Here is a 26,012-nt window from a genome sequence, read left to right on the forward strand (position 1 = left end):
TGTGCATGTGCAGCAGCAGTGTCTCAGGAGGCAGAGTGGGGCCGTCTTGGATTCCGAAAGGTTCCAGGTTCGATTCCTGGCTTAAGTGTCAAAGTGTCCTTGAGCAACAGAGACACTGAACCCCTAACTGCTCAGGTTGGTGCCTTGTTACTGCAGTACCCCCCCCCCCCCCCCCCCCCACTACCCCCCACTACCCCCCCCCCCCCCCGGCCCTGTAAGCATTCAGCTCACAGAAACATCAACCCACACACTGTGGTTGTAAAGTTGTTCTATAACCGCTCTGACATTTACAGCGCCGTGTGGTTTAAAGTTAACTCCTTTTGTTCTGAGACCAGACGGAGTGAACAGACCTGAAGTGACTCTGTGGATACTTCTATGTCACAAAAAAGTAGCAAAAATAGCAGATCTGTTTTGAGCTTGCAGATCGGCTATTTTTTGCTATTTTTGAATTGGAATCCTGAACTTTATTTTGCAATTTTTGAAATGGAATCCTGAAAAGTAACATTTGTATTTAATTTCAAACACATTTAGTTATACGTCCGTACTACAGTGCATGTGGAAAACGTCCATACTACACTGCATGTGGAAAACGTCCGTACTACAGTGCATGTGTGAAAGTGTCTTTAGTCTTATTGATGCTCTGGTTTCAAACCTATAGCTCAGCTCTCAGACCCAGACTGTCTGAAACCAACGTAAACCACAGGATGACATCCTCGGCTCTCACCATTCTGTGCTGCCATCTCACGCTATCACTCCTTGTCTGTGTGTGTGTGTATGTGACACACACACAGACACACACACACACACACACACACACACACACACACACACACACACACACACACACACACACACACACACACACATCTCACCAATCAGATGGTATCTGATTGGTCCTTCATGGTCACATGTCATTCTACCAACAGCCAGACAGAGTTTAGTGGTTTTTCTACAGGAAGGAGGATGATGATGATGAAGAGCAGAGAAGGCTAGAGACAGGATGGGGGCATGTCTCTGTGTGGGTAGACTCTCATTAACCTACATGTTTCTGCATGGAGGGGGGTGAACAGAGGGGGGGGGGGGGGGGGGGGGGTGAACAGGGGGGGTGGAGTGGTGTGGGTGGCATGAATGTCTGCAGTGGTGGAAGAAGTACTCAGATATTTTACTTAAGTAAAAGTAGCAATACCACTGTTACAAGTAAAAGGCCTGTGTTCAAAATGTTACTTGAGTAAAAGTGCTAAAATATTTGAAAATATCAGATCTACAAGCTCACCGCGACGCGTTGTGACCTTGTAGATGTATAAAACAGGGCTAAAGTGCTTAATGTGTGTTTTATAATATTTTGTATTTGTAAAGTAACTAGTAACTAAAGTTGTCAAATAATTGTAGTGGAGTAAAAGTACAATATTTTCCCCAGAGATGTAGTGGAGTAAAAGTAAAAGTATTGAAAATTGGAAATACTCCAGCAAAGTAGAAGTACCTCAAAATTGTACTTAAGTACAGTACTTGAGTAAATGTACTTAGTAGTTACTTTACACCACTGAATGTCAGGGTAAGGTGGTGGAGCATCCTGTCACATGACTTCCTGTTCTCTACACAGTAACATGAAGCTGCTTTTAGTTCCTCTTACAGCTAAAACCTCTAAACAGATACATGATGGATTTACATCATATTTATAATTATTACATTAGTACATTACACTGAATGTCTTTCATAGAAACTCTTTATTAGAATATACAATGTACAGCATGAAGAAAATAACAATAAAGATAGTTTATAATGATTAATACTGTAATGTTTACACAACTACAGACATGAAATAGAAGGACAATGAAAACTACATGCTGCCTGCACACACACACACACACACACACACACACACACACACACACACACACGCACACACAGCCTAGGGCACAGGTGATGCCGCAGCTTTGATGATGGAGAGGCCCATTATTTACACTCTCACTCCAAGGAACACATTATACTGTCTCTTATCTCTGTATTTTAACTTTTTTCGTAAATTAATGCCGTACTAACCCTAACCCTACATTCTGTCACACAAAAGTAAAAATAAAAACTTTACCTTTCAGGATTCCAATAAAAAAAAACAGCAACAAAAAATTCCAATAAAAAAATAGCAGATCTACAAGCTCAAAACGCGTCGCAGTGCAAAGCGTTTTGAGCTTGTAGATCTGCTATTTTAGATTTGTTTTTATTGGAATCCTGAAAACTAACATTTTTATTTAATTTCAAATGCATTTAGTTATACTTGATTATAATTCTCCTTCTACATGCAGTGAATGTCTTTCATAGACAGAAGCAGGAAGTTTTCAAATAAAAATCTTTAGAAAACACTTTACAAGGAATAGAGAAAAGACAATAGTTTATGATTAATAATGCTGAATATTTCCACAAGTACATGTGTGAAATGTAAAAGATAGAAAATAGAAGGAAACATGGTACAACATGATTAATTCGGACTCCAAGAGCCACCATCCAAATATATACAGTAACTAAACTCTAACTACATCACCGACAAAACTACAAACGTAGTCTCTCAAACCTAGATATGAACGGGTCCAAAGAATTTTGGACCCGTGAAGAGCTCTACTTTATTCACATCAACACCTCAGGTAGAGAGAGCTGGTTTGTTGTGAGATAATTATCCCGCCAGGAGGCCGGAATGGCCGAAGGCGAGGATTATGTTTTCAATTGTGCGCGTCCGTCTGCCTGTCCGTCTGTCTGTAAACAGCTAATCTCTGGCACCGTTGGACCGATCGGTGCAACGTTGCACAAATATTACAAATTGGCCTCATGGTGGCGCTATAACAGTACCTTGACATTTTGGCCTATAACTCCTGAACCATTGATTGATTGATTGAATATTTTATTAGGCAAAAAATGTAAAACAGCACAGTTACATTTAAAATACTTTGTCTAACAGGTCCATTCATAAAAGTCCTTGCGGACTTGTTTCCAATGAGGGCCTTGGTATTCATAGGCTGTGTAGTCAAAAATATTTTGGATCATGACGCAACCCCCGATATAGGCCACACCCATAAAACAATGATGATATTTGACACATTATTACATCTACCAATGAAAACAATGATTATATTTGACTCATTATTACATCTACCAAAGAAAACAATGATTATATTTGACTCATTATTACATCTACCAATGAAAACAATGATTATATTTGACTCATTATTACATCTACCAATGAAAACAATGATTATATTTGACTCATTATTACATCTACCAAAGAAAACAATGATTATATTTGACTCATTATTACATCTACCAATGAAAACAATGATTATATTTGACTCATTATTACATCTACCAATGAAAACAATGATTATATTTGACTCATTATTACATCTACCAATGAAAACAATGATGATATTTGACTCATTATTACATCTACCAATGAAAACAATGATGATATTTGACACATTATTACATCTACCAATGAAAACAATGATTATATTTGACACATTATTACATCTACCAATGAAAACAATGATGATATTTGACGTTACATTTACACTTCAAGTATTTACATGAATCTGTGACATTATTACATGATGTTTGCCTCATAGCATCATTGCCTTGCACTTTTTGCCTACAGTACAGTATGTATCTAGGTCACTTCGGCAATCATGTCACTAATTTAGCTTAAGTCATGTTTATCTGCCTTTATTTATCTCTGTCTAACTCTACTCTCCTAACACTGCTGATTCATCCTGCCTTATGTTCTCAGCCAATCAGAATGCTTGTTACATAAAAAAATGTCTGCTTAAATCAAAAACTTGACTTAAAATCACTTTCTGACATTTTGGAATGTAACAAGCATTCTGATTGGCTTAGGACATAGGCAATGAGGCAAAACAAAGCAGCAGTGTTAGGAGAGTAGAGTTAGACAGAAATGTAAATTTGACCAAAAAGATTACTTGCAATCATGCTCTGAGGCTAACGATGACAATGTGGTCAAATGAACTTTCTCTCCTTACATCACCAACCTCACAGACTAACCTCATAACATTGTGTTTGTCCTATATTGAGGGTCAATATGACAGATGTTGTATTGCTGGTTAACAAAGGGTTTCAGAGCTAAGGTTACAGATAGAGAGGTTAAGGTTGGGTTCAGGGTTAGGATTAGACATAAAGAGGTTTGGTTTAAGGTTAGGGGTTATGGTTATAGTTAAAGGAGAGATCCACCCTTAGGTGGTATTTGCTTTGATGTGTAGCTAATCACTCACCAACATACCAGGGACATTTGACTTTTTTCATAGAAGCCCCCTTCCACCGGCAGAATGGGAGTACTGTGAAACTAGTCCTCTGTGAATGAGAAGAAGAAAATTCCCCATCTTGGAATGTAAACAGACGGGGGAGGGGGAAACGCTCTGCACGAAATCTCACGAGACACGATAATCTCACAGAGGACTAGTATCACGTCGTTCTGTATGAATGGCAGCTCATAAGTGACAAACAGTGCATGTGAGAGTGTCAGGACAATGCATTATGAGGATTTGTGAAAAAAATAAGAAGTTTGGAGCTGCTAAAATAGACGATTTTCGTTTATACACAGTAGTCCTATTCTGGGGTCTCCACAATGGACAACAGGGGCTTCTATGAAAAAAGTCACATGCCCCTGGTATGTTGGTGAGTGATTAGCGACACATCAAAGCAAATACCACTTAAGGGTGGATTTCTCCTTTAAGGTAAGGGTTGGGTTAGGAATAGGGTTAGGTGTAGCTTTAGGGCTGAAAATGGCAAGAAAAGGGAGTAAAAATAGCCTGTGATCCAGCCTGATTCACTACGTTAAGAGGATAGTTTTTTCTCACTTTGCTATCAGTCTGGCCAGCCTATCTATTGTATTTCAGAACGTCGTTGCTGATTGGACGTTGTTCCAACAAATCAGAGTAGGGCAAGGGACCAAGGGTGTCTAAACACTGGCGTAGCTGGGAGCGCCATGGAGGACGGCCGCTTCCGTACGCGCTCCGTAACATCGCAACGTTTTTCCATCTTTTTAGTATTCTTTAGCCTTCTCTTTTTTCCCTACACCGTCGCGTGTCTAAGGAGTTATGACAGACAAGCACTTATGGACATCAGCACAGCGATTACACACAGAATTCCGGACTTTTTTGCCGAAAACCTTCCACCCAGCTGGGTGGGGGGAGGGGTTCCCTTTGTTCCGGCTGGAATAACAACAAACCCAAGGCGACGGAAAAGACCTGGACGACGAGGTACAAGAGCGGGTCTCCTCGTAAGAACAACAAAACGTGGATATAAACCTGCACTGCCTTCAATCCTGCTAGCGAACGTTAGATCTCTGTGTGAATCAAGAACAGTGACCACTATGGACGACTTACTAGCGCGCGTAAAGTATAACAGTGAGACAAGGAACACGTCCATTGTTGTTCTAACAGAGACGTGGCTAACGGAGTTAGCATCTGATTCTTCTATCACTCCTCCTGGCTTCACCGCGTATAGGAAGGACAGAGACCCTGTACTGAGCGGTAAGCAACGTGGGGGGGGAGTGTGTGCCTTGATCAACAACAACTGGTGCAAAGATGTTAAAATCCTAGATAGTCACTGCTCACCAGACCTTGAACTTTTAATCATAGCCTGCCGTCCTTTCTACCTACCACGCGACTTCAGCATTGTGATTGTAGCCGTTGTTTACATTCATCCTGGAGCTAATAAGGACACAGCTATGAGGGAATTACACCAGGCGATCAGTGCACAAGAAAATCGCCACCCGGACTGCGCAGTCATCTGCCTAGGCAACTTCAACCGGACAGACTTAAAAAAGGTCTTTCCCAAATTCCACCAGCATGTCGCCTGCAGTACCCGTGGTGACAATATTCTTGACCACTGCTACACGCCCTTCAAGGATGGATACAAAGCTCTCCGCCGCCCACCGCTAGGAAGCTCTGACCACGACGCCATCCAGCTGCTACCTGCCTACAAACAGAGGCTAAAAAGGGAGCCGGTCGTTGAGAAGGAAATCCGAATCTGGTCTGAGGACACAGACGCTATGCTACAATCCTGCTTCTACCAGACTGACTGGGGGATGTTTAAGAACGCCGCTGGGAATAACATCAACAAACTCTCAGACTCAGTCACTGGCTTTATCAGCAAGTGCATAGATGACATAGTCCCAAAAAAGACAGTTCGGATCTATCCCAATCAGAAACCATGGATGGACAGCGGAGTACGTGCACATCTGCATGAACGGGATGCTGGTTTCAAATCTGGCGACGTGGAAACGCGCAACACGACGCGCGCGGCCCTAAACAGCGCCATCAGGAAGGCGAAAAAGGCCTACACAAAAAAGATGCAAGACAAACTCAGCAATGGCGACATCAGGAGCACATGGCAGGCGGTACACACCTTGACAGACTGCAAAACAAGAACCAGAAGCGAGGTGAACCCGCCTGCCTCCCTCCCCAACGAACTGAACACTTTCTACGGCCGGTTTGAGATCAGCTCCAACCGCGGCAGCCAAGCGGGGCCATCAGCAGCACCAGCAGAGGAGAACCCTCTAACCATCTCGGAGAGAGAAGTGCGTACAGCCTTCACACGGGTCAACATCCACAAGGCAGCCGGACCTGATGGGATTCCAGGCCGGGTCCTTAAGACATGTGCAGACCAGCTGGCGGGTGTCTTCGCTGACATCTTTAACCTCTCCCTCTCCCTGGCTGTGGTCCCTGCAGGGTTCAAAATGTCAACCATTGTGCCCATTCCCAAAAAGGCCAAAGTGACATGCCTGAACGACTGGAGACCTGTTGCTCTCACCCCGATCGTCAGCAAGTGTTTCGAGAAACTGGTGAGGGAATACATCAGCTCCACGCTACCTGCCTCGCTGGATCCGTGGCAGTATGCATACCGCAAAAACAGATCCACCGACGACGCTATTGCCATGGCTCTCCACACCGTCCTCTCGCACATGGACAACAAGCTGCTGAAGGACAAATATGTACGTATGCTGTTCGTGGACTATAGCTCAGCATTCAACACCATTGTCCCAGCAATACTTGACAAAAAGCTCAGAGACCTAGGGCTACACCCAAGCATGTGCGACTGGATACAGGACTTCTTGTCCTACCGACATCAGGTGGTGAGAATGGGCAGCATCACATCCGACCCCCTGACCCTCAACACCGGAGCACCCCAGGGATGCGTGCTGAGCCCTCTCCTCTACTCCCTGTACACGTATGACTGCATAGCCACACATGTCTCCAACACCATCATAAAGTACGCGGACGACACGACAGTGATAGGCCGAATCGTCAACAACGACGAGTCTGACTACAGAGAGGAGATCAAATCACTGGCACACTGGTGCCGGGAGAACAACCTCTCTCTTAACGTCGACAAGACCAAAGAACTGATCGTGGACTTCAGGAGGCCGCGGAGAGACCATGCGCCCATCCTCATCGACGGTGCTGCAGTGGAAAGGGTCAGCGAGTTCAAGTTCCTCGGAGTACACATCGAGGAGGACCTCAAATGGGAGACGCACTCCACACACGTGAGGAAAAAGGCTCAGCAGCGACTGTACTGGCTCCGCCGCCTGAAGAAGCTCGGAGTAGGACGTCGCATCCTCAGGCTGTACTACAACAGTTCTGTTGAAGGCATCCTAACAGGCTGTGTCACGGCCTGGTACGGGAACTGCACTGCCCGAGAAAAGATCAGCCTACAACGAGTAGTGCGATCGGCAGAGCGGATAATGGGAATCGAGCTCCCAGCGCTCCAGGAACTGTACAAAAAGCGGTGCGTGGTCAAAGCCAAGCGCATCATCAAGGACAAGCACCACCCAAGTCACAGACTGTTCAACCCCCTACAACGACCGCGACCGGGCAAGGGGCTCTACCGCAGTATCAAGAGTTCCACCACCAGGTTTTGGTGTAGTTTCTTTTTTTTTCTTTACATTTTTATCCCGCGATTTTGTAACCCTATTTTTTACACCCAGTGCCAATTGTCTATGTAATCCTGGGCACTACCTTCCCTCTGCCAACCTAGGGAGGCCAGGGCCGAGCTCATGCCTCCTTCAATGCATGAGAGCCAACTGACCTTCTTGTCACCTGACAGGGGAGAGTTTCCCTGGTTGGACGTAGCGCGTGGAAGGAACACGTTATTCCAACCAGTTCCCTTCCCCTCCATCAGGCGCCCCGGCTGGCCAGGGGGAGGCAGTATAGTGACCAGGATTACTGCATGTTTTTGTGAGGGTATCTACCCTAGGAGACACGGGGAGAACATGCAAACTCCACACAGAAAGGCCCTTTCGCCAACCCCACCTAGGGTATGGGCACTGATGACGCGGAGGAGAGAACACGCCCCCAGCGCCCACAGCGTCCCCTGCGGGAATCGAACCCAGGACCTTCTAGCTGTGAGGCGACAGCACTACCGACTGTGCCACCGTGCCCCTGTTTTGGTGTAGTTTCAATCCAGCTGCTGTCAGAATGCTGAATGGGGCATAAGCCTGGATGAGGCCTTGTTCAGCAGCCTGACAGCAGGCGGCGCAGACTTTTCTGGCTCTTCCTGAACACACCTGTGGATTATACCAGGGACAATGACTTGGACTTTAGCCCCCCCCTCGGACACACCTGTGGACTACACCAGGTACAAATGACTTTTTGTTGCACTCTCTCATGGAGCTACTTGCGGATTATACTAGGGTCAGTCCACTCTAGGTGGACACGCACTGACCTTTTGCACCTTAATCCCTTGTATAACGCACTGACTTTTTTTGGTTTTTTTTATTGTGCTCCTTTTCCTCTAAGCACCTTAACGTCCATTGTCTATCATGCACAATATAAGTATAACATGCACAGTATACAATACATTGCTGCTATGCTCAGGCACCTTAGTTTAGTTTTTTTAGTTTTTTTTATTATCTCAGGTAATTTGTAAATATGTAGATAACTTGTCTGGCCTTCTGTTGCTCTCTTGTTTTGATCTCCTTCCCACCTGCCCCCCACCCTCTTCTTCTCCCCCCCCCCCCCCTCTTCTTTCTATGGAAACTAACGTTGCGATGGGAACGATGTACAAAAAAGAATTTCACCCACTTTTTTACCTTGTAAACCTGTGATGTGACAATAAAACTGATTCTGATTCTGATTCTGATTCTGATCTGTGTTTGTCCCGCCCCACACCACAGACCAATCAGAAGCCGCGAGTGGTTTTCACTCGTATGGCATGTTCCCGCCTCCCTTGGAGATATAGGAGGCTTTCCAGACTGAGTAGAGAAGTGAGAAAAAAAACCTGTGTGTGTGTGTGTGTGTGTGTGTGTGTGTGTGTGTGTGTGTGTGTGTGTGTGTGTGTGTGTGTGTGTGTGTGTGTGTGTGTGTGTGTGTGTGCGCGCGCTGAACTATCACTTTCAAGACTTCTGATTGGCTACACAGCTACCTCCATGATGACATCATTGTTGTCCCTTCTGTTCCTCCTGGCATTGGCTGCTGCAGCTGAGAGAGAGAGAGAGAGAGAGAGAGAGAGAGAGAGAGAGAGAGAGAGAGAGAGACACTCTCTCTCTCTCTCTCTCAGAGAGAGAGAGAGAGAGAGAGAGAGAGAGAGAGAGGTTCAGCTACACTGATGTTATATACTGAAGGGTATTTTGGCCTCGAGTTGTAGTAACACGCCCCCTGCTTCGCCCCTAGTCATGCAGTGCTCCGTGGTGGGCATTGCCAAGGGGGGGGGGGGGGGTTCGATCATTTATGATTCTGTGCCTATTGGTACATAACTCGGACGGGGCTGAGTAGGCTCAAGCGAACTTTGCAACGTTCGGCACGGCAACTTCGTTACGTGCTACCCGTGGCTCAAGTTCGCTTGAGGCTGCGCCCCTCCGTCGTGGTCCAAAACTATACTTTATCGGCGAAAAAAAGGACTGCACGGTTATTGGAAAAAGTAGTATCGATAGCGAAAGTCGAACCCTGGAGGTGTGGGTTGGGAGTCTAGTGATTAACGAGGCCGAGGCGAGCCACTGAGGCCGGTGGTGAGATGGGGTATTCGGGCTGTATTAGTATGTGACAACGCCCACCGTTCACAACTCTTTTAATGTAGGCCGAATGTAGGCCGAATGCCCCGTAGGGGCCCTACAGGGCGAGGCCACTATAACTTCGTGGCAAAAGCTGGTGCGTGTAGCAGACTGCGGTCATTGACGCTCCTTTGTAAGGTAATGTAATGCAAATCAGGAGTTCTCCAGCTATTAGTAAGAACCAAATGGACCCTTATAACAGCGGTGGGCTGGCGCGGCGCGGCGCGGCGCGGCGTGGCGTGGTGTGGTGTGGTGTGGTTTTTGATTGATTGAAATTTTTATTAGGCAAAAGAATGTAAAACAACACAGTTACATTTATAATGCTTTTGTCTAAAAGGTCTGGCCAAAAAAGTCCTTGCGGACTTGTTTCCGTTGGGGTCCTTGAGTTGGTGGTGTGGTGTGGTGTGGTGTGGTGTGGTGTGGTGTGGTGTGGTGTGGTGTGGTGTGGTGTGGGGCCAGTGAAAACCAAGTAGAGTCCTACATCCTAGAACCTGGAGGGACAGTGGGCCTGTATGATGGACACATGTTAAAGTGTTTCTATAACTCACCTCTAGCTCTAGCTCTGTCTCTCAGTATAGAGAAGTAGATGAAGACACATGTTGAAGTGTTTATATAACTCACCTCTAGCTCTGTCTCTCAGTATAGAGAAGTAGATGAAGACACATGTTAAAGTGTTTATATAACTCACCTCTAGCTCTAGCTCTGTCTCTCAGTATAGAGAAGTAGATGAAGACACATGTTAAAGTGTTTATATAACTCACCTCTAGCTCTGTCTCTCAGTATAGAGAAGTAGAGGAAGACACATGTTAAAGTGTTTATATAACTCACCTCTAGCTCTGTCTCTCAGTATAGAGAAGTAGAGGAAGACACATGTTAAAGTGTTTATATAACTCACCTCTAGCTCTGTCTCTCAGTATAGAGAAGTAGATGAAGACACATGTTAAAGTGTTTATATAACTCACCTCTAGCTCTAGCTCTGTCTCTCAGTATAGAGAAGAAGAGGAAGACACATGTTAAAGTGTTTATATAACTCACCTCTAGCTCTGTCTCTCAGTACAGAGAAGTAGAGGAAGACACATGTTAAAGTGTTTATATAACTCACCTCTAGCTCTGTCTCTCAGTATAGAGAAGTAGAGGAAGACACATGTTAAAGTGTTTATATAACTCACCTCTAGCTCTGTCTCTCAGTATAGAGAAGTAGATGAAGACACATGTTAAAGTGTTTATATAACTCACCTCTAGCTCTGTCTCTCAGTATAGAGAAGTAGATGAAGACACATGTTAAAGTGTTTATATAACTCACCTCTAGCTCTGTCTCTCAGTATAGAGAAGTAGAGGAAGACACATGTTAAAGTGTTTATATAACTCACCTCTAGCTCTGTCTCTCAGTATAGAGAAGTAGATGAAGACACATGTTAAAGTGTTTATATAACTCACCTCTAGCTCTGTCTCTCAGTATAGAGAAGTAGATGAAGACACATGTTAAAGTGTTTATATAACTCACCTCTAGCTCTAGCTCTGTCTCTCAGTATAGAGAAGTAGATGAAGACACATGTTAAAGTGTTTATATAACTCACCTCTAGCTCTGTCTCTCAGTATAGAGAAGTAGATGAAGACACATGTTAAAGTGTTTATATAACTCACCTCTAGCTCTGTCTCTGTCTCTCAGTATAGAGAAGTAGATGAAGACACATGTTAAAGTGTTTATATAACTCACCTCTACCTCTAGCTCTGTCTCTCAGAATAGAGAAGTAGATGAAGACACATGTTAAAGTGTTTATATAACTCACCTCTACCTCTAGCTCTGTCTCTCAGTATAGAGAAGTAGATGAAGACACATGTTAAAGTGTTTATATAACTCACCTCTAGCTCTGTCTCTCAGTATAGAGAAGTAGATGAAGACACATGTTAAAGTGTTTATATAACTCACCTCTAGCTCTAGCTCTGTCTCTCAGTATAGAGAAGTAGAGGAAGGTTGAAATCACATAAGGAGTGAACACCAGCATCTTAATGATCAGTTGGTTCAGAGTGATGATGGGTTCAGACTCGGGGGTTGGGTCAGCGCTGGAAGATGAATCTATAAAGAAAACAATGGTTTTCAGTTTCCAAAAACTGGTTTATCTTCTCATGGTGATAATGGTCAAATAATATCAAGACTCACTTGTCACTTCCATCCAGTTCTCTGGTGACTGTCCAAGGTCAGAGATGTTACACTTGTAGAATCCTTCATCAGACTTGTTAACATGGAGGATGGTCATCTGTCCTGTAGACTCTGTTCTGATGAAGGATCCGTCTTTATAGAAACCAGCTGGGAGGTCAGAGGATGGTTTACCAGTTGTCTGGTCTTTGGACAGGCAGCGGAGTGTGACATCACTTCCCTCTGTCACAGGAAGTACAGGACTCTCTAGGAACACATCTAGAACCAACATGTTGAGTTATGAACATCTATAGAACCAACATGTTGAGTTATGAACATCTATAGAACCAACATGTTGAGTTATGAACATCTATAGAACCAACATGTTGAGTTATGAACATCTATAGAACCAACATGTTGAGTTATGAACATCTATAGAACCAACATGTTGAGTTTTCACTTGACTTGTCAAGTTAACACAATACTGATAGACATAGTTAGACATAATGTGACATCATATAACCTCTTAATCTGAACACATTGGCTGCCAAAGACGCATATCTGCGTTCTATTTAATCGCTCGCCTGGCTGCCAAAGACGCAGATCTGTGTTCTATTTGTTATTTTTCTTTTTTTTGACCCAAAGACCAAGGAGATATGATTTATCAAAGATTTAAACTCCTATCCACTTCCTTGTTATCTTAAAACTTAAAAAATCTGTATCTCGGCTCCTGAGTACTTTTTTTTTCAATGAAAAATCTCTGGCAGTCAACAGCTAAAAATCTGAAGTAATTGGCAGCCAATGTGTAATGACAGAATGTGATGTCTGTCTAGCCACTACTGTAATTATAGTGATTATACCAGAGAAGGTGATGTTGATGGACGGGCTTCGTTTTCCTGACTTGGACTCACACCAGAACACTCCGTTGTCCCATCGATAAGGGAATGCAATGACACAGGAAGCTCCTATACAATCACAATGAGAAGAAAGAGAGGTTTCAGTTATTTATCTATCGATCGATCGATCGATCTATCTATCTATCTATCTATCTATCTATCTATCTATCTATCTATCTATCTATCTATGAATATATGAATCTATATGTATCTATGTATCTCTCCCTCCATACCATCAGCTGCTCCCCAGTCAGTGTTGCAGACTTCATTGGCTCTCTTGCTGGTGTTTCTCTTCACAGTCCATCCCAGTGCAGACTGATCATCTTCCTCACAGCTCAGTGAGATGGACTCACTCTGAAAGTACTGACTTCTGTAAGGACTGACCCTCACTGACACTGGAGACAGACAGACACATTATCAGTTACATACAGGAGAGACAGACAGACAGGCAGGCAGACAGACAGACAGACAGACAGACAGACAGACAGACAGACAGACAGACAGACAGACAGACAGACAGACAGACAGACAGACAGACAGGCAGGCAGGCAGGCAGGCAGGCAGGCAGACAGACAGACAGACAGACAGACAGACAGGCAGGCAGGCAGGCAGGCAGGCAGGCAGACAGGCAGGCAGGCAGGCAGGCAGGCAGGCAGGCAGACAGACAGACAGACAGACAGACAGACAATGAGATTTTATCATGTGCCGTATATACTAGGGCTGACCCAAATAATAAGAATATTCGAAGCTTCGATGGCATTTATATATATATATATATATATATATATATATATATATATATATATATATATATATATATATATATAAATATTTGCATCTTTTGCAACATAGCAGCTGTCTATCTGTAAAAATGTGGCAAATCAAACTGATTCTGATCTCTATATAACTATTCAAATGGACAGTATTGCCTCTTCACTTTCTATGAATCCATAACAGTTAAATAGGCCTACATTCTATTTGTTGAGGTGGATTGTGGTTTAAAAAACAATCCCTGATTTAATGTGTATTGTTGTGTATTACTTTAGCACTTTGAGATTTCTTGTAAATGTAAAGTGCGTTATAAATAAAATCCATTATTATTATTATTATTATTATTATTATTATCAACAGGATCTGACAGCTTGTCTCACACTACACTACCCAGAATGCAATGCACTGAAGTTTCCTCACCATCTGTTTGCGCAGGTCCACAGCAGAGGAAGAGATACACCACTAGAGAGAGAGAGAGAGAGAGAGAGAGAGAGAGAGAGAGAGAGAGAGAGAGAGAGAGAGAGAGAGAGAGAGAGAGAGAGAGAGAGAGAGAGAGAGAGAGAGAGAGAGAGAGATAAAGGAACACTGCACCACTGGAAGAAGCTCATTTAAAGTTACCACTGAGACTTGATGAAATCCAGATGTGTGCCCAGTTATTATACACTGTATATCTGATCTTATCTTTATTAGTCCAGGGTTTATTCAATTCATGTTCAGTCCAGATCAATCATTATTTAATTTCATAGTTAAAGAATCTTTCACTAGTTTGTTTGTTTGTTTATTAAGAATCCTCCCCATTAGTCTACACCTTAGTGGAGACTATTCTTCCTGGGGTTCACTAGTAAAGTGTCACAGTTCAACATGAAACATGCAGCTCAGGTATCTGGAGCTGCATGGCTTTGAAAGTGTGTCATGCTGTAAAACCTGTAGGTATCCTTACTTCTAAACTAGTTTCATGTTTTGGTTTGTAATGTATGTTGGGCACAACCACATTTTAGTTTGAACATTTATTTTTACAACACATTAATTATCCTTATTTATAAGAATAATTCTAATGACAGCCATATGCATGCGCTCATGTCACGTACCAGTGACCCAGATAACGATGACTCATATAAGGCCGTTTAGAATGAAGTCTGTGCGTACGCACGCTTTGTGAATGAGGCAATCGCTGCTGCAGCTGAAGTTTAAAAAACATAACCTGTCACTGTCTGTCTACTAACTTTATTAACCCTCAATTATTTATGTCAAGCTTTAAAACCATAGTCTGTCTTTCTAGACTGTCTGTATCCTAACTTTATTCTATTTTAATTTTAATATTACATCAGGGAAATGCATCCATTTTCAGCCTGAGCTTCCATTTGCTCAGATACAAACTCTAAGCCGTCCCCAGCACTTTAATAACCTTATTTAGTAACACAATAGGGTCTCATTAAACATGTTGTTAATTAAAACATTAGTGCAGATGATGCATATAAGACATAAATAAAGTACTCACATGATAACATGTAGGATGATGTAAATGTCATCTTGACAAACGGACAAAGTGAAAGTGACTGAGAGCAGAGAGATGTGGTTTGACATTTAGACCCTCTGATGCTGCTAGATGGGTGAGGGTCTATTTCCTTTTTGGTAAGACACACACACACACACACACACACACACACACACACACACACACACACACACACACACACACACAGGGACCCCTTCGCTGGGAGAGATGAAGCAAGGACCCCTTAGCTGAGAGAGAGATGAAGCAGGGACCCCTTAGCTGAGAGAGAGATGAAACAGGACCCCTTACCTGACAGAGAGATGAAGCAGGGACCCCTTAGCTGAGAGAGAGATGAAGCAGGGACCCCTTACCTGACAGAGAGATGAAGCAGGGACCCCTTAGCTGACAGAGAGATGAAGCAGGGACCCCTTAGCTGAGAGAGAGATGAAGCAGGGACCCCTTAGCTGGGAGAGATGAAGCAGGGACCCCTTAGCTGAGAGAGAGATGAAGCAGGGACCCCTTAGCTGAGAGAGAGATGAAGCAGGGACCCCTTAGCTGAGAGAGAGATGAAGCAGGGACCCCTTAGCTGAGAGAGAGATGAAGCAGAGACCCCTTAGCTGAGAGAGAGATGAAGCAGAGACCCCTGTATGTATAACATTGTGTTGCAGATTACACTTCTCATAGATTTTCAGTCTGTACTTGGTCTGCTCTTTTTCCCCCACTCCTCACCAAACCTCTTGCCGAAAATAGCCGATCAACGCCTCGCAGTGCGAGGCGTTGAGAGCTTGTAGATCTGCTATTTTGGCTAATGTTCCCCTCAGAATAGGAATGCTAGGGTTCAAGTGGTTAATATAAAAAAATCTAATCTTAACAAAGATTTTGTGGCCACACCTGTAGTAACTCTGAGGACCCCCTATGGTCCCGGACCCCCTGATGAAGACCCCTGCTATAGAGCCACACAACAGGACAGACAAGATGGTTTTGCACGCAGCAGTAACTTAGTACATTTTGATGCCAATACTTTTATACTTTTACTCAAGTACATTTTTAATGCCGGACTTTTACTTAACAGAGCGTTTCTACATTGCAGTAGGCCTATTGATACTTTTACTTAAGTAAAAAAGTAAAAAAAAACTGTCTTTAACGCTTGTTTGTCAAAATAATCATATTTGAACTGGGGACCCCCCCAAAATAATCATATTTGAACTGGGGACCCCCCAAAATAATCATATTTGAACTGGGGACCCCCCAAAATAATCATATTTGAACTGGGGACCCCCAAAATAATCATATTTGAACTGGGGACCCCCCAAAATAATCATATTTGAACTGGGGACCCCCCAAAATAATCATATTTGAACTGGGGACCCCCAAAATAATCATATTTGAACTGGGGACCCCCCAAAATAATCATATTTGAACTGGGGACCCCCCAAAATAATCATATTTGAACTGGGGACCCCCAAAATAATCATATTTGAACTGGGGACCCCCCCACCCTGATTCCACACATACATATTGTGTAAATAGACGATATGCAGGCATTGTGTGAGCTTGTAGATCGACTATTTTCACAAGTTTTGCCTCTTTCTTATATTATTTGACAATTTGGTCAATGTTTGATCAGTTTGTGTAGTATAGTTTGTTGATTACTTTTTATGCAGTAATGGTCTTTTTCTTAGGTATTAAAAAGGTGTTGAAAGTCCTTAAATTATCACTTTACTGTCATGTGGGGACCCCCAAAAAATATCATGTGGGGACTAGAATAGTCTACAATAGAACATGGAACAGTGACCTCTACTGGCACACAGTAGAATAGGTCATCACGTTGATATAACGGTCCTTATAAGTAACTCTATGGAGAAACCGAAAGTATGAAAGTAAAGAATCCATTTTGTTTTCAGGCTTTTTAACTTGACGGTAAAAGTAGAGATGATGGCGGCTCAACAGTTCTCTGTCTCTCTGTTCTCCTCAGTCAGTGTTTTAACAGTAAAGTCAACCATGTGTGTTCATTTCTACATGTTCCTGATGGTGATGATGAGCAGCTGTTACACTGTGACAGGTAACTTTATAACTAAAACTTACATTTTATAACTTATTATTAAACGTGTTAATAGTGAAGTCACGGACACATGTCAGGGAAGGAAGTGTCTGTCAGCCAACAGTCCTGTATTAGCCGGGAATAACGGTCCCGTATTTTGACCAAAAGAGGCGCATCCCGTACGGTTGTCCTGGGTAAAGGGAAGATGCATATAAAATATATTTTGTTCTGTGCACCTGCCTGCCTAATGTGTTTGAGTGCTGTATGCTAATAGCACTAGGACCCTGGGGGTGACGCTCAGTTAACACAGAGTGCGCACTGCGAACGACTTTTGTCTGTAGTTGAAGCGCACAGTCGTTGTGCCAGATAATCACCAAACATAATTATCAAACTGTACATTTAGACTGAATGTTTCCTTTATCCTCATCTTGTGCTAATGCACGCAACTGTTTAATTTGCCAGGTTTTATTTGTGTTGTTTCTCATAAGCGTGCATCCGTTGTCTGTCAACAACACAGTAGGCTATACTCTGTGCTCAGTGCTGCGACTTCTGTGCGCTGAGTCTCCCCCCCCCCGCCCCCTTGCGCAGTTGCGCTTCATCTACACGCCAAAAGGCCGTGCACACTCTCGTGTGTGTGTGTGTTCTTGTGTGTGTGTGTGTGTGTGTGTGTGTGTGTGTGTGTGTGTGCGCGTGCGTGCGTGCGCGTGCGTACGTGCTGCGTGCGCGCGCGCGCGTGCATGCGTGAGATTCGAGAGACAGCTGGTTGATGTAAACTGTCAGTGTCATTGTGTGGGAAAATGTCAAATAATTGAAATATCATTTTTTATATAAATGTAGGCCTATGTGGAAATGTAGAAACGATTATGACAAAATAATTGCGATGAGATGTTTATGTAATCATTGTGACAGGCCTAACCACCTCCTCTTCATTCTCATTTTTATATTATTTTCATTTAGTTTTAATGTGATTTCCTCTGCCTGCTGAGAGACTAAATATCTCCTTTAGACCCTGTGTCAGTCATAACAACATGAAACATGTCAGTGGTTCTCAAAGTGGGGTCCGGGGACCCCCAGGGGTCCTTGAAGGGTTTAACCGCTTTAAGCCACCTACGTTATCCTTCCACTTTTCAAACATAGCTGATCTACAATCTCACACCACATAGCAATGCAAGTGAGCTTGTAGATCGACTTTTTATTTTTTATGTGAAACATTTGGAATCATTTATAATGTTTTGGAACCACAAATCTTTCTATCTGGGGGTCCCTGGCACAACGTATCAGATGGGTCTCTGGCTCTGCAGCCATACAGCATACATATTAATTTGGGGGTAACCGGAAGGCTCAACCCAAAACACGCTCGCCCCCATTTTTGTCCCGCCGACCGCACACTGGGGCGGTTCTTGTATTCTTGTATTTGTTTTACTGAGGATAAGGTTAGAAATACGTTTAGGGGCATAGTTTACTGAGTTTTACTGTTTAGGAACCAGTGGAAATCCTGGCACCCTTTTTACTGAGGTTACGTTTAGGAATAAGGTTAGGTTTAGACATAGTTTTACTGAGGTTACGTTTAGAAATAAGGTTAGGTTTAGACATCGTTTACTGAGGTTACGTTTAGGAATAAGGTTAGGTTTAGACATAGTTTTACTGAGGTTACGTTTAGGAATAAGGTTAGGTTTAGACATAGTTTTACTGAGGTTACGTTTAGAAATAAGGTTAGGTTTAGACATCGTTTACTGAGGTTACGTTTAGAAATAAGGTTAGGTTTAGACATCGTTTACTGAGGTTACGTTTAGGAATAAGGTTAGGTTTAGACATAGTTTTACTGAGGTTACGTTTAGGAATAAGGTTAGGTTTAGACATAGTTTTACTGAGGTTACGTTTAGAAATAAGGTTAGGTTTAGACATTGTTTACTGAGGTTACGTTTAGAAATAAGGTTAGGTTTAGACATCGTTTACTGAGGTTACGTTTAGAAATAAGGTTAGGAATAAGGTTAGGTTTAGACATAGTTTTACTGAGGTTAAGGTTAGGAATAAGGTTAGGTTTAGACATAGTTTACTGAGGTTAAGGTTAGGAATAAGGTTAGGTTTAGACATAGTTTACTGAGGTTAAGGTTAGGAATAAGGTTAGGTTTAGACATAGTTTACTGAGGTTACGTTTAGGAATAAGGTTAGGTTTAGACATAGTTTACTGAGGTTAAGGTTAGGAATAAGGTTAGGTTTAGACATAGTTTACTGAGGTTACGTTTAGGAATAAGGTTAGGTTTAGACATAGTTTTACTGAGGTTAAGGTTAGGAATAAGGTTAGGTTTAGACATAGTTTACTGAGGTTAAGGTAAGGAATAAGGTTAGGTTTAGACATAGTTTTACTGAGGTTACGTTTAGGAATAAGGTTAGGTTTAGACATAGTTTACTGAGGTTAAGGTTAGGAATAAGGTTAGGTTTAGACATAGTTTTACTGAGGTTAAAGGGATACTTCACTTTAGGGCCGGGGACACATTTAAAAAAAATATTAAAAATAAATGAAAAAAGTTATGGAAAATTCATGGCCCCCTCACGCATTAGAGTGTCCTACTAATGCGTGAGGGGGCCATGAATTTTCCATAACTTTTTTCATTTATTTTTAATATTTTTTTTAAATGTGTCCCCGGCCCGAGAGTGAAGTATCCCTTTAAGGTTAGGAATAAGGTTAGGTTTAGACATAGTTTACTGAGGTTAAGGTTAGGAATAAGTTTAGGTGTAGACATAGTTTACTGAGGTTAAGGTTAGGAATAAGGTTAGGTTTAGACATAGTTTACTGAGGTTAAGGTTAGGAATAAGGTTAGGTGTAGACATAGTTTACTGAGGTTAAGGTTAGGAATAAGGTTAGGTTTAGACATAGTTTACTGAGGTTAAGGTTAGGAATAAGGTTAGGATTAGACATAGTTTTACTGAGGTTAAAGGGATACTTCACTTTCACATAAAATAAACATTAAAAAAAAATATTTAAAAAAAATGAAAGAAGTTATGGCAAAATCACGGCCCCCTCACACATTAGTAGGACACTCTAATGCATGAGGGGGCCGTGATTTTTCCATTACTTTTTTCATTTATTTTTAATATATTTTTTAAATGTTTATTTTATGTGAAAGTGAAGTATCCCTTTAAGGTTAGGAATAAGGTTAGGTGTAGACATAGTTTACTGAGGTTAAGGTTAGGAATAAGGTTAGGTTTAGACATAGTTTACTGAGGTTAAGGTTAGGAATAAGGTTAGGTTTAGACATAGTTTTACTGAGGTTATGTTTAGGAATAAGGTTAGCTTTAGACTTAGTTTTACTGAGGTTAAGTTTAGGATAAGGTTAGGTTTAGACATAGTCAATCTGGGAACCCAGTGCCAAATGAAAAGGAAAAACAGCACCCTCTGCTGTTTAGTTGCAGAGCAGAATCTGTTCTTGAGAGATTAAGACACAGACACAGGTTAAGGTTAGGAATAAGGTTAGGGTTAGACATAGTATATATTTTAATACATACTAAAGGAAATGGGACATTCTGCATAATGAGTAGCCTACTTTTACTTTTGGTATTTTAAGTACATTTAATTTACTTGCATAATGGGGACACTTTAGTGTTTTCATATACATTTACCTTGCAGATGTCACCTCACCGCTGTAATTTCATTCATAAATGTTATTCAAACGTTGTATTTGGAGTGGACTGCTTCAGGACATCTGACAGTAGGCTGTCACCTACAGTATTTTTTATCAGATGATCGAATCATCCGTGTGAGAGTACAATTTGTAAACGCCGGGTTCATGCATGGAGGTGCATGGGTAAGCGTTGCACGTTAAGCGTTGTAATAGTTTACGTAGGCTTCGTCCAGGAGGTCTTACGTGCGTGCTGTTTCCCGAATTTAGTTTAGCAGACACGTAACGCCGTGCACTTGAGAACCTACGACGATGGTGTTTCCTGAAGCCAGTTTAGATAGACACGTAGGGCACAACCAGCTGCTACTAATGAAGATAGTGCGTAGCGGGGTTGCTACTGCGCAGCTGCGTGGAGGCTCTTACGCAGCTTCATGTAGAAAAGTGTGACTATAAACAACCAGCTGACTGCAGGGGCGTCAATTAGGTATGGCAAGGTATGGTAGCTGCCATACCTTGGCTCCAGGGGAAAAAACTATTCATTTACTTTTTAAAACAGATTCATGAATGTCTCTATGACTATCTGGGCTGATAATTTTGTTATTAAATTATTGTAAAATAACTACAAATGCAAATTGGAACAAAATGAACGTATTGTAATAAACCTTGTCTCAGGTATGAGAAATGTAAAGAGCCCGCCCACCATAGGCGGCGGGTGAGCTTGACAATTGGGAAGGCTGGGGGTCGGCCGTGCGCCGAAATCCGTGCACGCGCGCGAAGTCGGTTTCTGGGTGGATTTTGTTAGTTTCTTTTTGATTTTTGGTTACTTTATTTCGGTTATAGGGTTAGGGTTAGGTTAGGGTTAGGTTATTTAATTCTTATTTTTGCCTGTTTTTATTGCTTTATTGTCAAAAAAATTACTAAATAATGCTGCGCACGTATATTATATATAATTAGCACAATTCCCAGAATTTCCCAGCATAACATTTGGGAAGGCTTAGCCTACCCTAGCCTTCATTACCCGCCGCCTATGCCGCCCACAGAATATTTCTACTGTAAGAATTAATAACGGAGGCAGAACTTCTAATGGACATAAACAGGATACTTTATTTATTTAACTACACTAAAGCAGAAACACTAATACAAGACGATAGGTAACCATAGGCAAATCACCTTACAATTCATTAAATGATCAGATATAAACTATAGTCCTAATTAAAACAGCTCGAGCATGAATTCATGAACACATAGACATAATCATACCATTGTACTAAACTCTAAAGCTACTACTTAACTTTCCCAGGATAGGAGACCCCCAACGGGTCTGGGCTTTGGCGCTGGGTCAGCAGACTTTGATTGACAGTTTTGTGTGAGTTGCGTCTACCCGTCCAACGCCGTGAGCAGCCTCCGTTGGCTTTAGGAGACCACTCGCACAACTGGAGAGCGGGATGAAGCACTCCTATTTCGTCCCCGCTATACTAATATCTCGCCCTGCCTAGCACAGCAACCTGTCCCTCGCCCTCCTATCTATCTTCACTGCCGGCAGCCCTAACCGGCATGCGAGCAGCAGCCACCCCCCACAGTGAGTGCAAGACAGAAGCTCAGCTGGCTTCGCCCTTAAACTTGAACGAGCTCCGCTCTCCAGACACACTTGTCTCTTCTGAGTCCACACTTTTATAGTCCCCCGTCACCCTCAACACAATCATGTCCAGCCGTGATTGATCAGCGTCTGTCAGTCACAATCAGGTGCGTGCCATCAGCCTGTGATTGACACGCGTCATTGTCAACGTCACTCATAGTGCAGGTTCACTACACTATTATATTCTCCACATCACTTGTATCCCCCCTAGCCATGGTTCACATGACGCTTGTATACAAGCGTCATGGTGCCGAGTCCCCCTGGTCTAAAGTTGTGTTCGATTTTTTCACATTGCCATCTCTCACATAAACATAAACGTTCAAATTTCAAATATAAAGTGCTTACCACCGAGCCACGGATGTTACAAGGCGATGCGGACCGCGATGAGTACCCGTATCTCCCGTATTGTTCAATAAAAAGCATTTTAATCCCATCGCCGGCCATTTTCTCCAAATTGTCTCCGATACTTTCAACCATGCGACACTAATGGTTGGGAGGTGTATTGCACTCTGATACATTACAAAACAAAAAAAACAAAACAAAAAAAATGGCCGGCGATGGGATTAAAATGCTTTTTGTTGAACAATACGGGAGATACGGGTACTCATCGCGGTCCGCATCGCCTTGTAACATCCGTGGCTCGGTGGTAAGCACTTTATATTTGAAATCTGAACGTTTATGTTTATGTGAGAGATGGCAATGTGAAAAAATCGAACACAACTTTAGACCAGGGGGACTCGGCACCATGACAGTCATGTTTCAGGGCTAGTATCCCCCCTATCTTAACAAATGGTATATTCCCCGGTTTAGTAGGTCAGCACAGGTGCAATGCATTATTGTTAATTAGCACCAGCAGCAATTTTTTTCAAGTCGGTGGCAAACAATTAATACTATAGTATCCACTGATGGACTAATCATTGTGCCTGTTTTCATTAAGTTCATACAAGTTCATCTTTTAACTGGTCCTTCTTATACTTTTGCTTCCTTGTTGTGTAGGCCTATGCCTGTGTGTCTTTAAATGTGTATATGCTCACTTTTAAGGCATCAGTAGGCTTTGGCTACAGTGTGCATCATGAACTAACTCTATGCATCATTTGTTTTGTTTTAAGGACAACATCAGGTGATCGGGTCTTCTCAGGACATCCTGGTCAAAGAGGGAGATGAGGTGATCCTTCCATGTCGTATTGAACCACCAGTCAATATGAAGGCGAAGACAGTGGAGTGGTCCAGACCTGACCTGAAGCCGTACCTCATTTATCTCCTCCAAGATGGACATTACAGACATGGCGAAGACCTGAACCCGTTGTACAAAGATAGAACGTCTCTGTTTCGTAATCAGCTTCCTATTGGTAACATGTCACTGAAGCTGTCCAGGGTGAAGCTCTCAGACGAGGGGAAGTACAGATGTTTTGCTCCACTACAGAACAGCTTCACTTTGATCCAGCTCCTTGTTGGTAAGTGTTATTGTTCTAGTGATGCTGTGACCAGAGAGCCAACAGGCCTGAGTCACACTTCAACACAACATTGTACACTTCACATCAAAGACAACACTGCACTCCATAGAGCAAGGAAACCTCCCTCTCACAACACTGTGACCTGTGTGGTGTTGTGAGGACCCAAACATTGGTAACTTCCTACCTGCCTGTTAAGAAAACCCTTAAATACCTGTATCACTCATAGCATCACTTTATCTCTGCCTTCCTCTAGGGGCGACAGGCAGGCAGGCAGGCAGGCAGGCAGACAGACAGACAGACAGACAATTTCCCAATCTTCCGTTAAAAACCTTGAAGCGTGAAGCGTCCATAGGCCTACTGATAGCACAAAATAGTATAACTTTAGTTTGTAAAGACGTGAGACAGAGCTGTCTTCCATCATTAAGAAATACTAATAATAATAATTTATATAAAAATGAAGGGGTTATCAAACCTTGTAGCTTCACCTGCCGCTGTTACATGCATTTAGGGGAAACACTGTTGCTAATTAAGTATTCAATCAATCAATCAATTAATTAATGTAATTACAGTAGAACTCGCTGAGCTGTGTCTGTAAATAATGTTTTACATGTTCTCTCTTGTTGTATCGTCCATAGCTTTAGATTTTAGATTTGTAAATATTGTCTGCATTGTAGATAGATAGATGGATGTATTGATTTATTATCATATTTATATGTTTATGTTTTTGCAGGGTCAGTGTCTCAGCCAGTGATCTCTTCAAATGCACCAACAGACGGTGGTGTATCTTTGTCATGTGATTCTGGGTGCTGGTATCCACAACCTGAGATATCTTGGCTGGACGGTGATGAAAACAACATCTCTGTTGAACCCTCAGTGACACAGAAACCTTCTCAACACTGTTACATTGTCCAGAGCAATTTGACAGTGACACTACCAGGTCATGTGACCTGTAGAGTTCACCTGCCACACTTCAACCACACTGTTGTGACACAACGTTACATCTCAGGTAATGTTTATGTTAATGTTTATTAAAGGATCCCCATTAGAGATTCATGAATGAGTCTGTATTCTGAACCAGCTGCATTCTGAACCATTTTGAATGGTCCTTGCTTGGAAAGCAGTTAATCAGTTACACAATAACACAATCACAATCAATACAGCAGTTCACAATATCAGTACACAAAATCACAGATCATGAAGAAATCACAGACACTATTGGTTTTAATTATTTATAATAAATCATGGTTGAAATCATCTAGAACGCCAGTATAGGCTGGCCTTAGGCAGGAGCAGGTGGGCACGCATGCACGCGCATGCCCGACCGTTGCGCTCGTGCGAAAATGTGCGGTTATTGGGTGGATTTGGGTGTTTTTGGGCATTTTTTAAAAACTTCATTTTGGTTTTAGGGTTAAGGTTAGGGTTAGGTTATTTAATTCTTATTTTTGCCTGTTTTTACCGATTCTTTTTTTTATCAAAAAAGTAATTATAAAAACATTTTATTTTCAATTATTTTTGCAAAATCGATTGGGTGCCTACCCATGGCTGCGCCCCTGCGTTATGTTATTGACTTTAAGCATCTGTAAATAGGCCAATGTTTTAATATTATGTGTTTGATCAGTTTAGAGCAGTAATTGAAATCTCTATTAACACACGTTAATATAGACCACAGTGTTAGTGTAACATGTAGGACACATGTTAATATAGACCACAGTGTTAGTGTAACATGTAGGACACATGTTAATGTAGACACAGTGTTAGTGTAACATGTAGGACACATGTTAATGTAGACACAGTGTTAGTGTAACATGTAGGACACATGTTAATGTAGACACAGTGTTAGTGTAACATGTAGGACACACGTTAATATAGACCACAGTGTTAGTGTAACATGTAGGACACATGTTAATGTAGACA

The 26,012-nt window shown here is 42.3% G+C and overlaps 2 protein-coding genes across 5 annotated transcripts in view; one reads left to right on the top strand and one right to left on the bottom strand.

The window, feature by feature from the left end:
- Nucleotides 1–9,315: 9,315 nt before the first annotated feature.
- On the bottom strand, nucleotides 9,316–15,429 carry LOC308085062 (Fc receptor-like protein 5). 2 transcript variants are annotated; one of them, XM_080428093.1, is made up of 7 exons: nucleotides 15,351–15,429; nucleotides 14,273–14,314; nucleotides 13,315–13,476; nucleotides 13,046–13,150; nucleotides 12,210–12,464; nucleotides 11,979–12,125; nucleotides 9,316–9,473 (listed from the first exon to the last, which is right to left on the bottom strand). In XM_080428093.1, exons 1-7 carry the CDS (start codon nucleotides 15,379–15,381, stop codon nucleotides 9,412–9,414), a joined length of 804 nt encoding a protein of 267 aa, XP_080284219.1. In that variant the 5' UTR covers nucleotides 15,382–15,429; the 3' UTR covers nucleotides 9,316–9,411. The 2 variants fall into 2 exon arrangements, with proteins under 2 accessions (XP_080284219.1, XP_080284218.1); XM_080428092.1 differs by having other exon boundaries at nucleotides 9,316–9,479.
- Nucleotides 15,430–17,275: 1,846 nt separating this feature from the next.
- Nucleotides 17,276–26,012, top strand: part of LOC308085044 (uncharacterized protein) — a 34,074-nt gene continuing 25,337 nt past the window's right edge. For all 3 annotated transcript variants that reach the window (XM_080428066.1, XM_080428067.1, XM_080428068.1), the window contains exons 1-3: nucleotides 17,276–17,409; nucleotides 23,754–24,098; nucleotides 24,829–25,104. In XM_080428066.1, the coding sequence (XP_080284192.1) occupies nucleotides 17,280–17,409; nucleotides 23,754–24,098; nucleotides 24,829–25,104 (751 nt within the window). In that variant the 5' untranslated portion in view covers nucleotides 17,276–17,279. The remainder of the gene's footprint in view (nucleotides 17,410–23,753; nucleotides 24,099–24,828; nucleotides 25,105–26,012) is intronic.

This window comes from Gymnoscopelus braueri (genome assembly GCF_963280865.1).
Source record: "Gymnoscopelus braueri genome assembly, chromosome: 5".
Lineage (NCBI taxonomy): Eukaryota > Metazoa > Chordata > Actinopteri > Myctophiformes > Myctophidae > Gymnoscopelus > Gymnoscopelus braueri.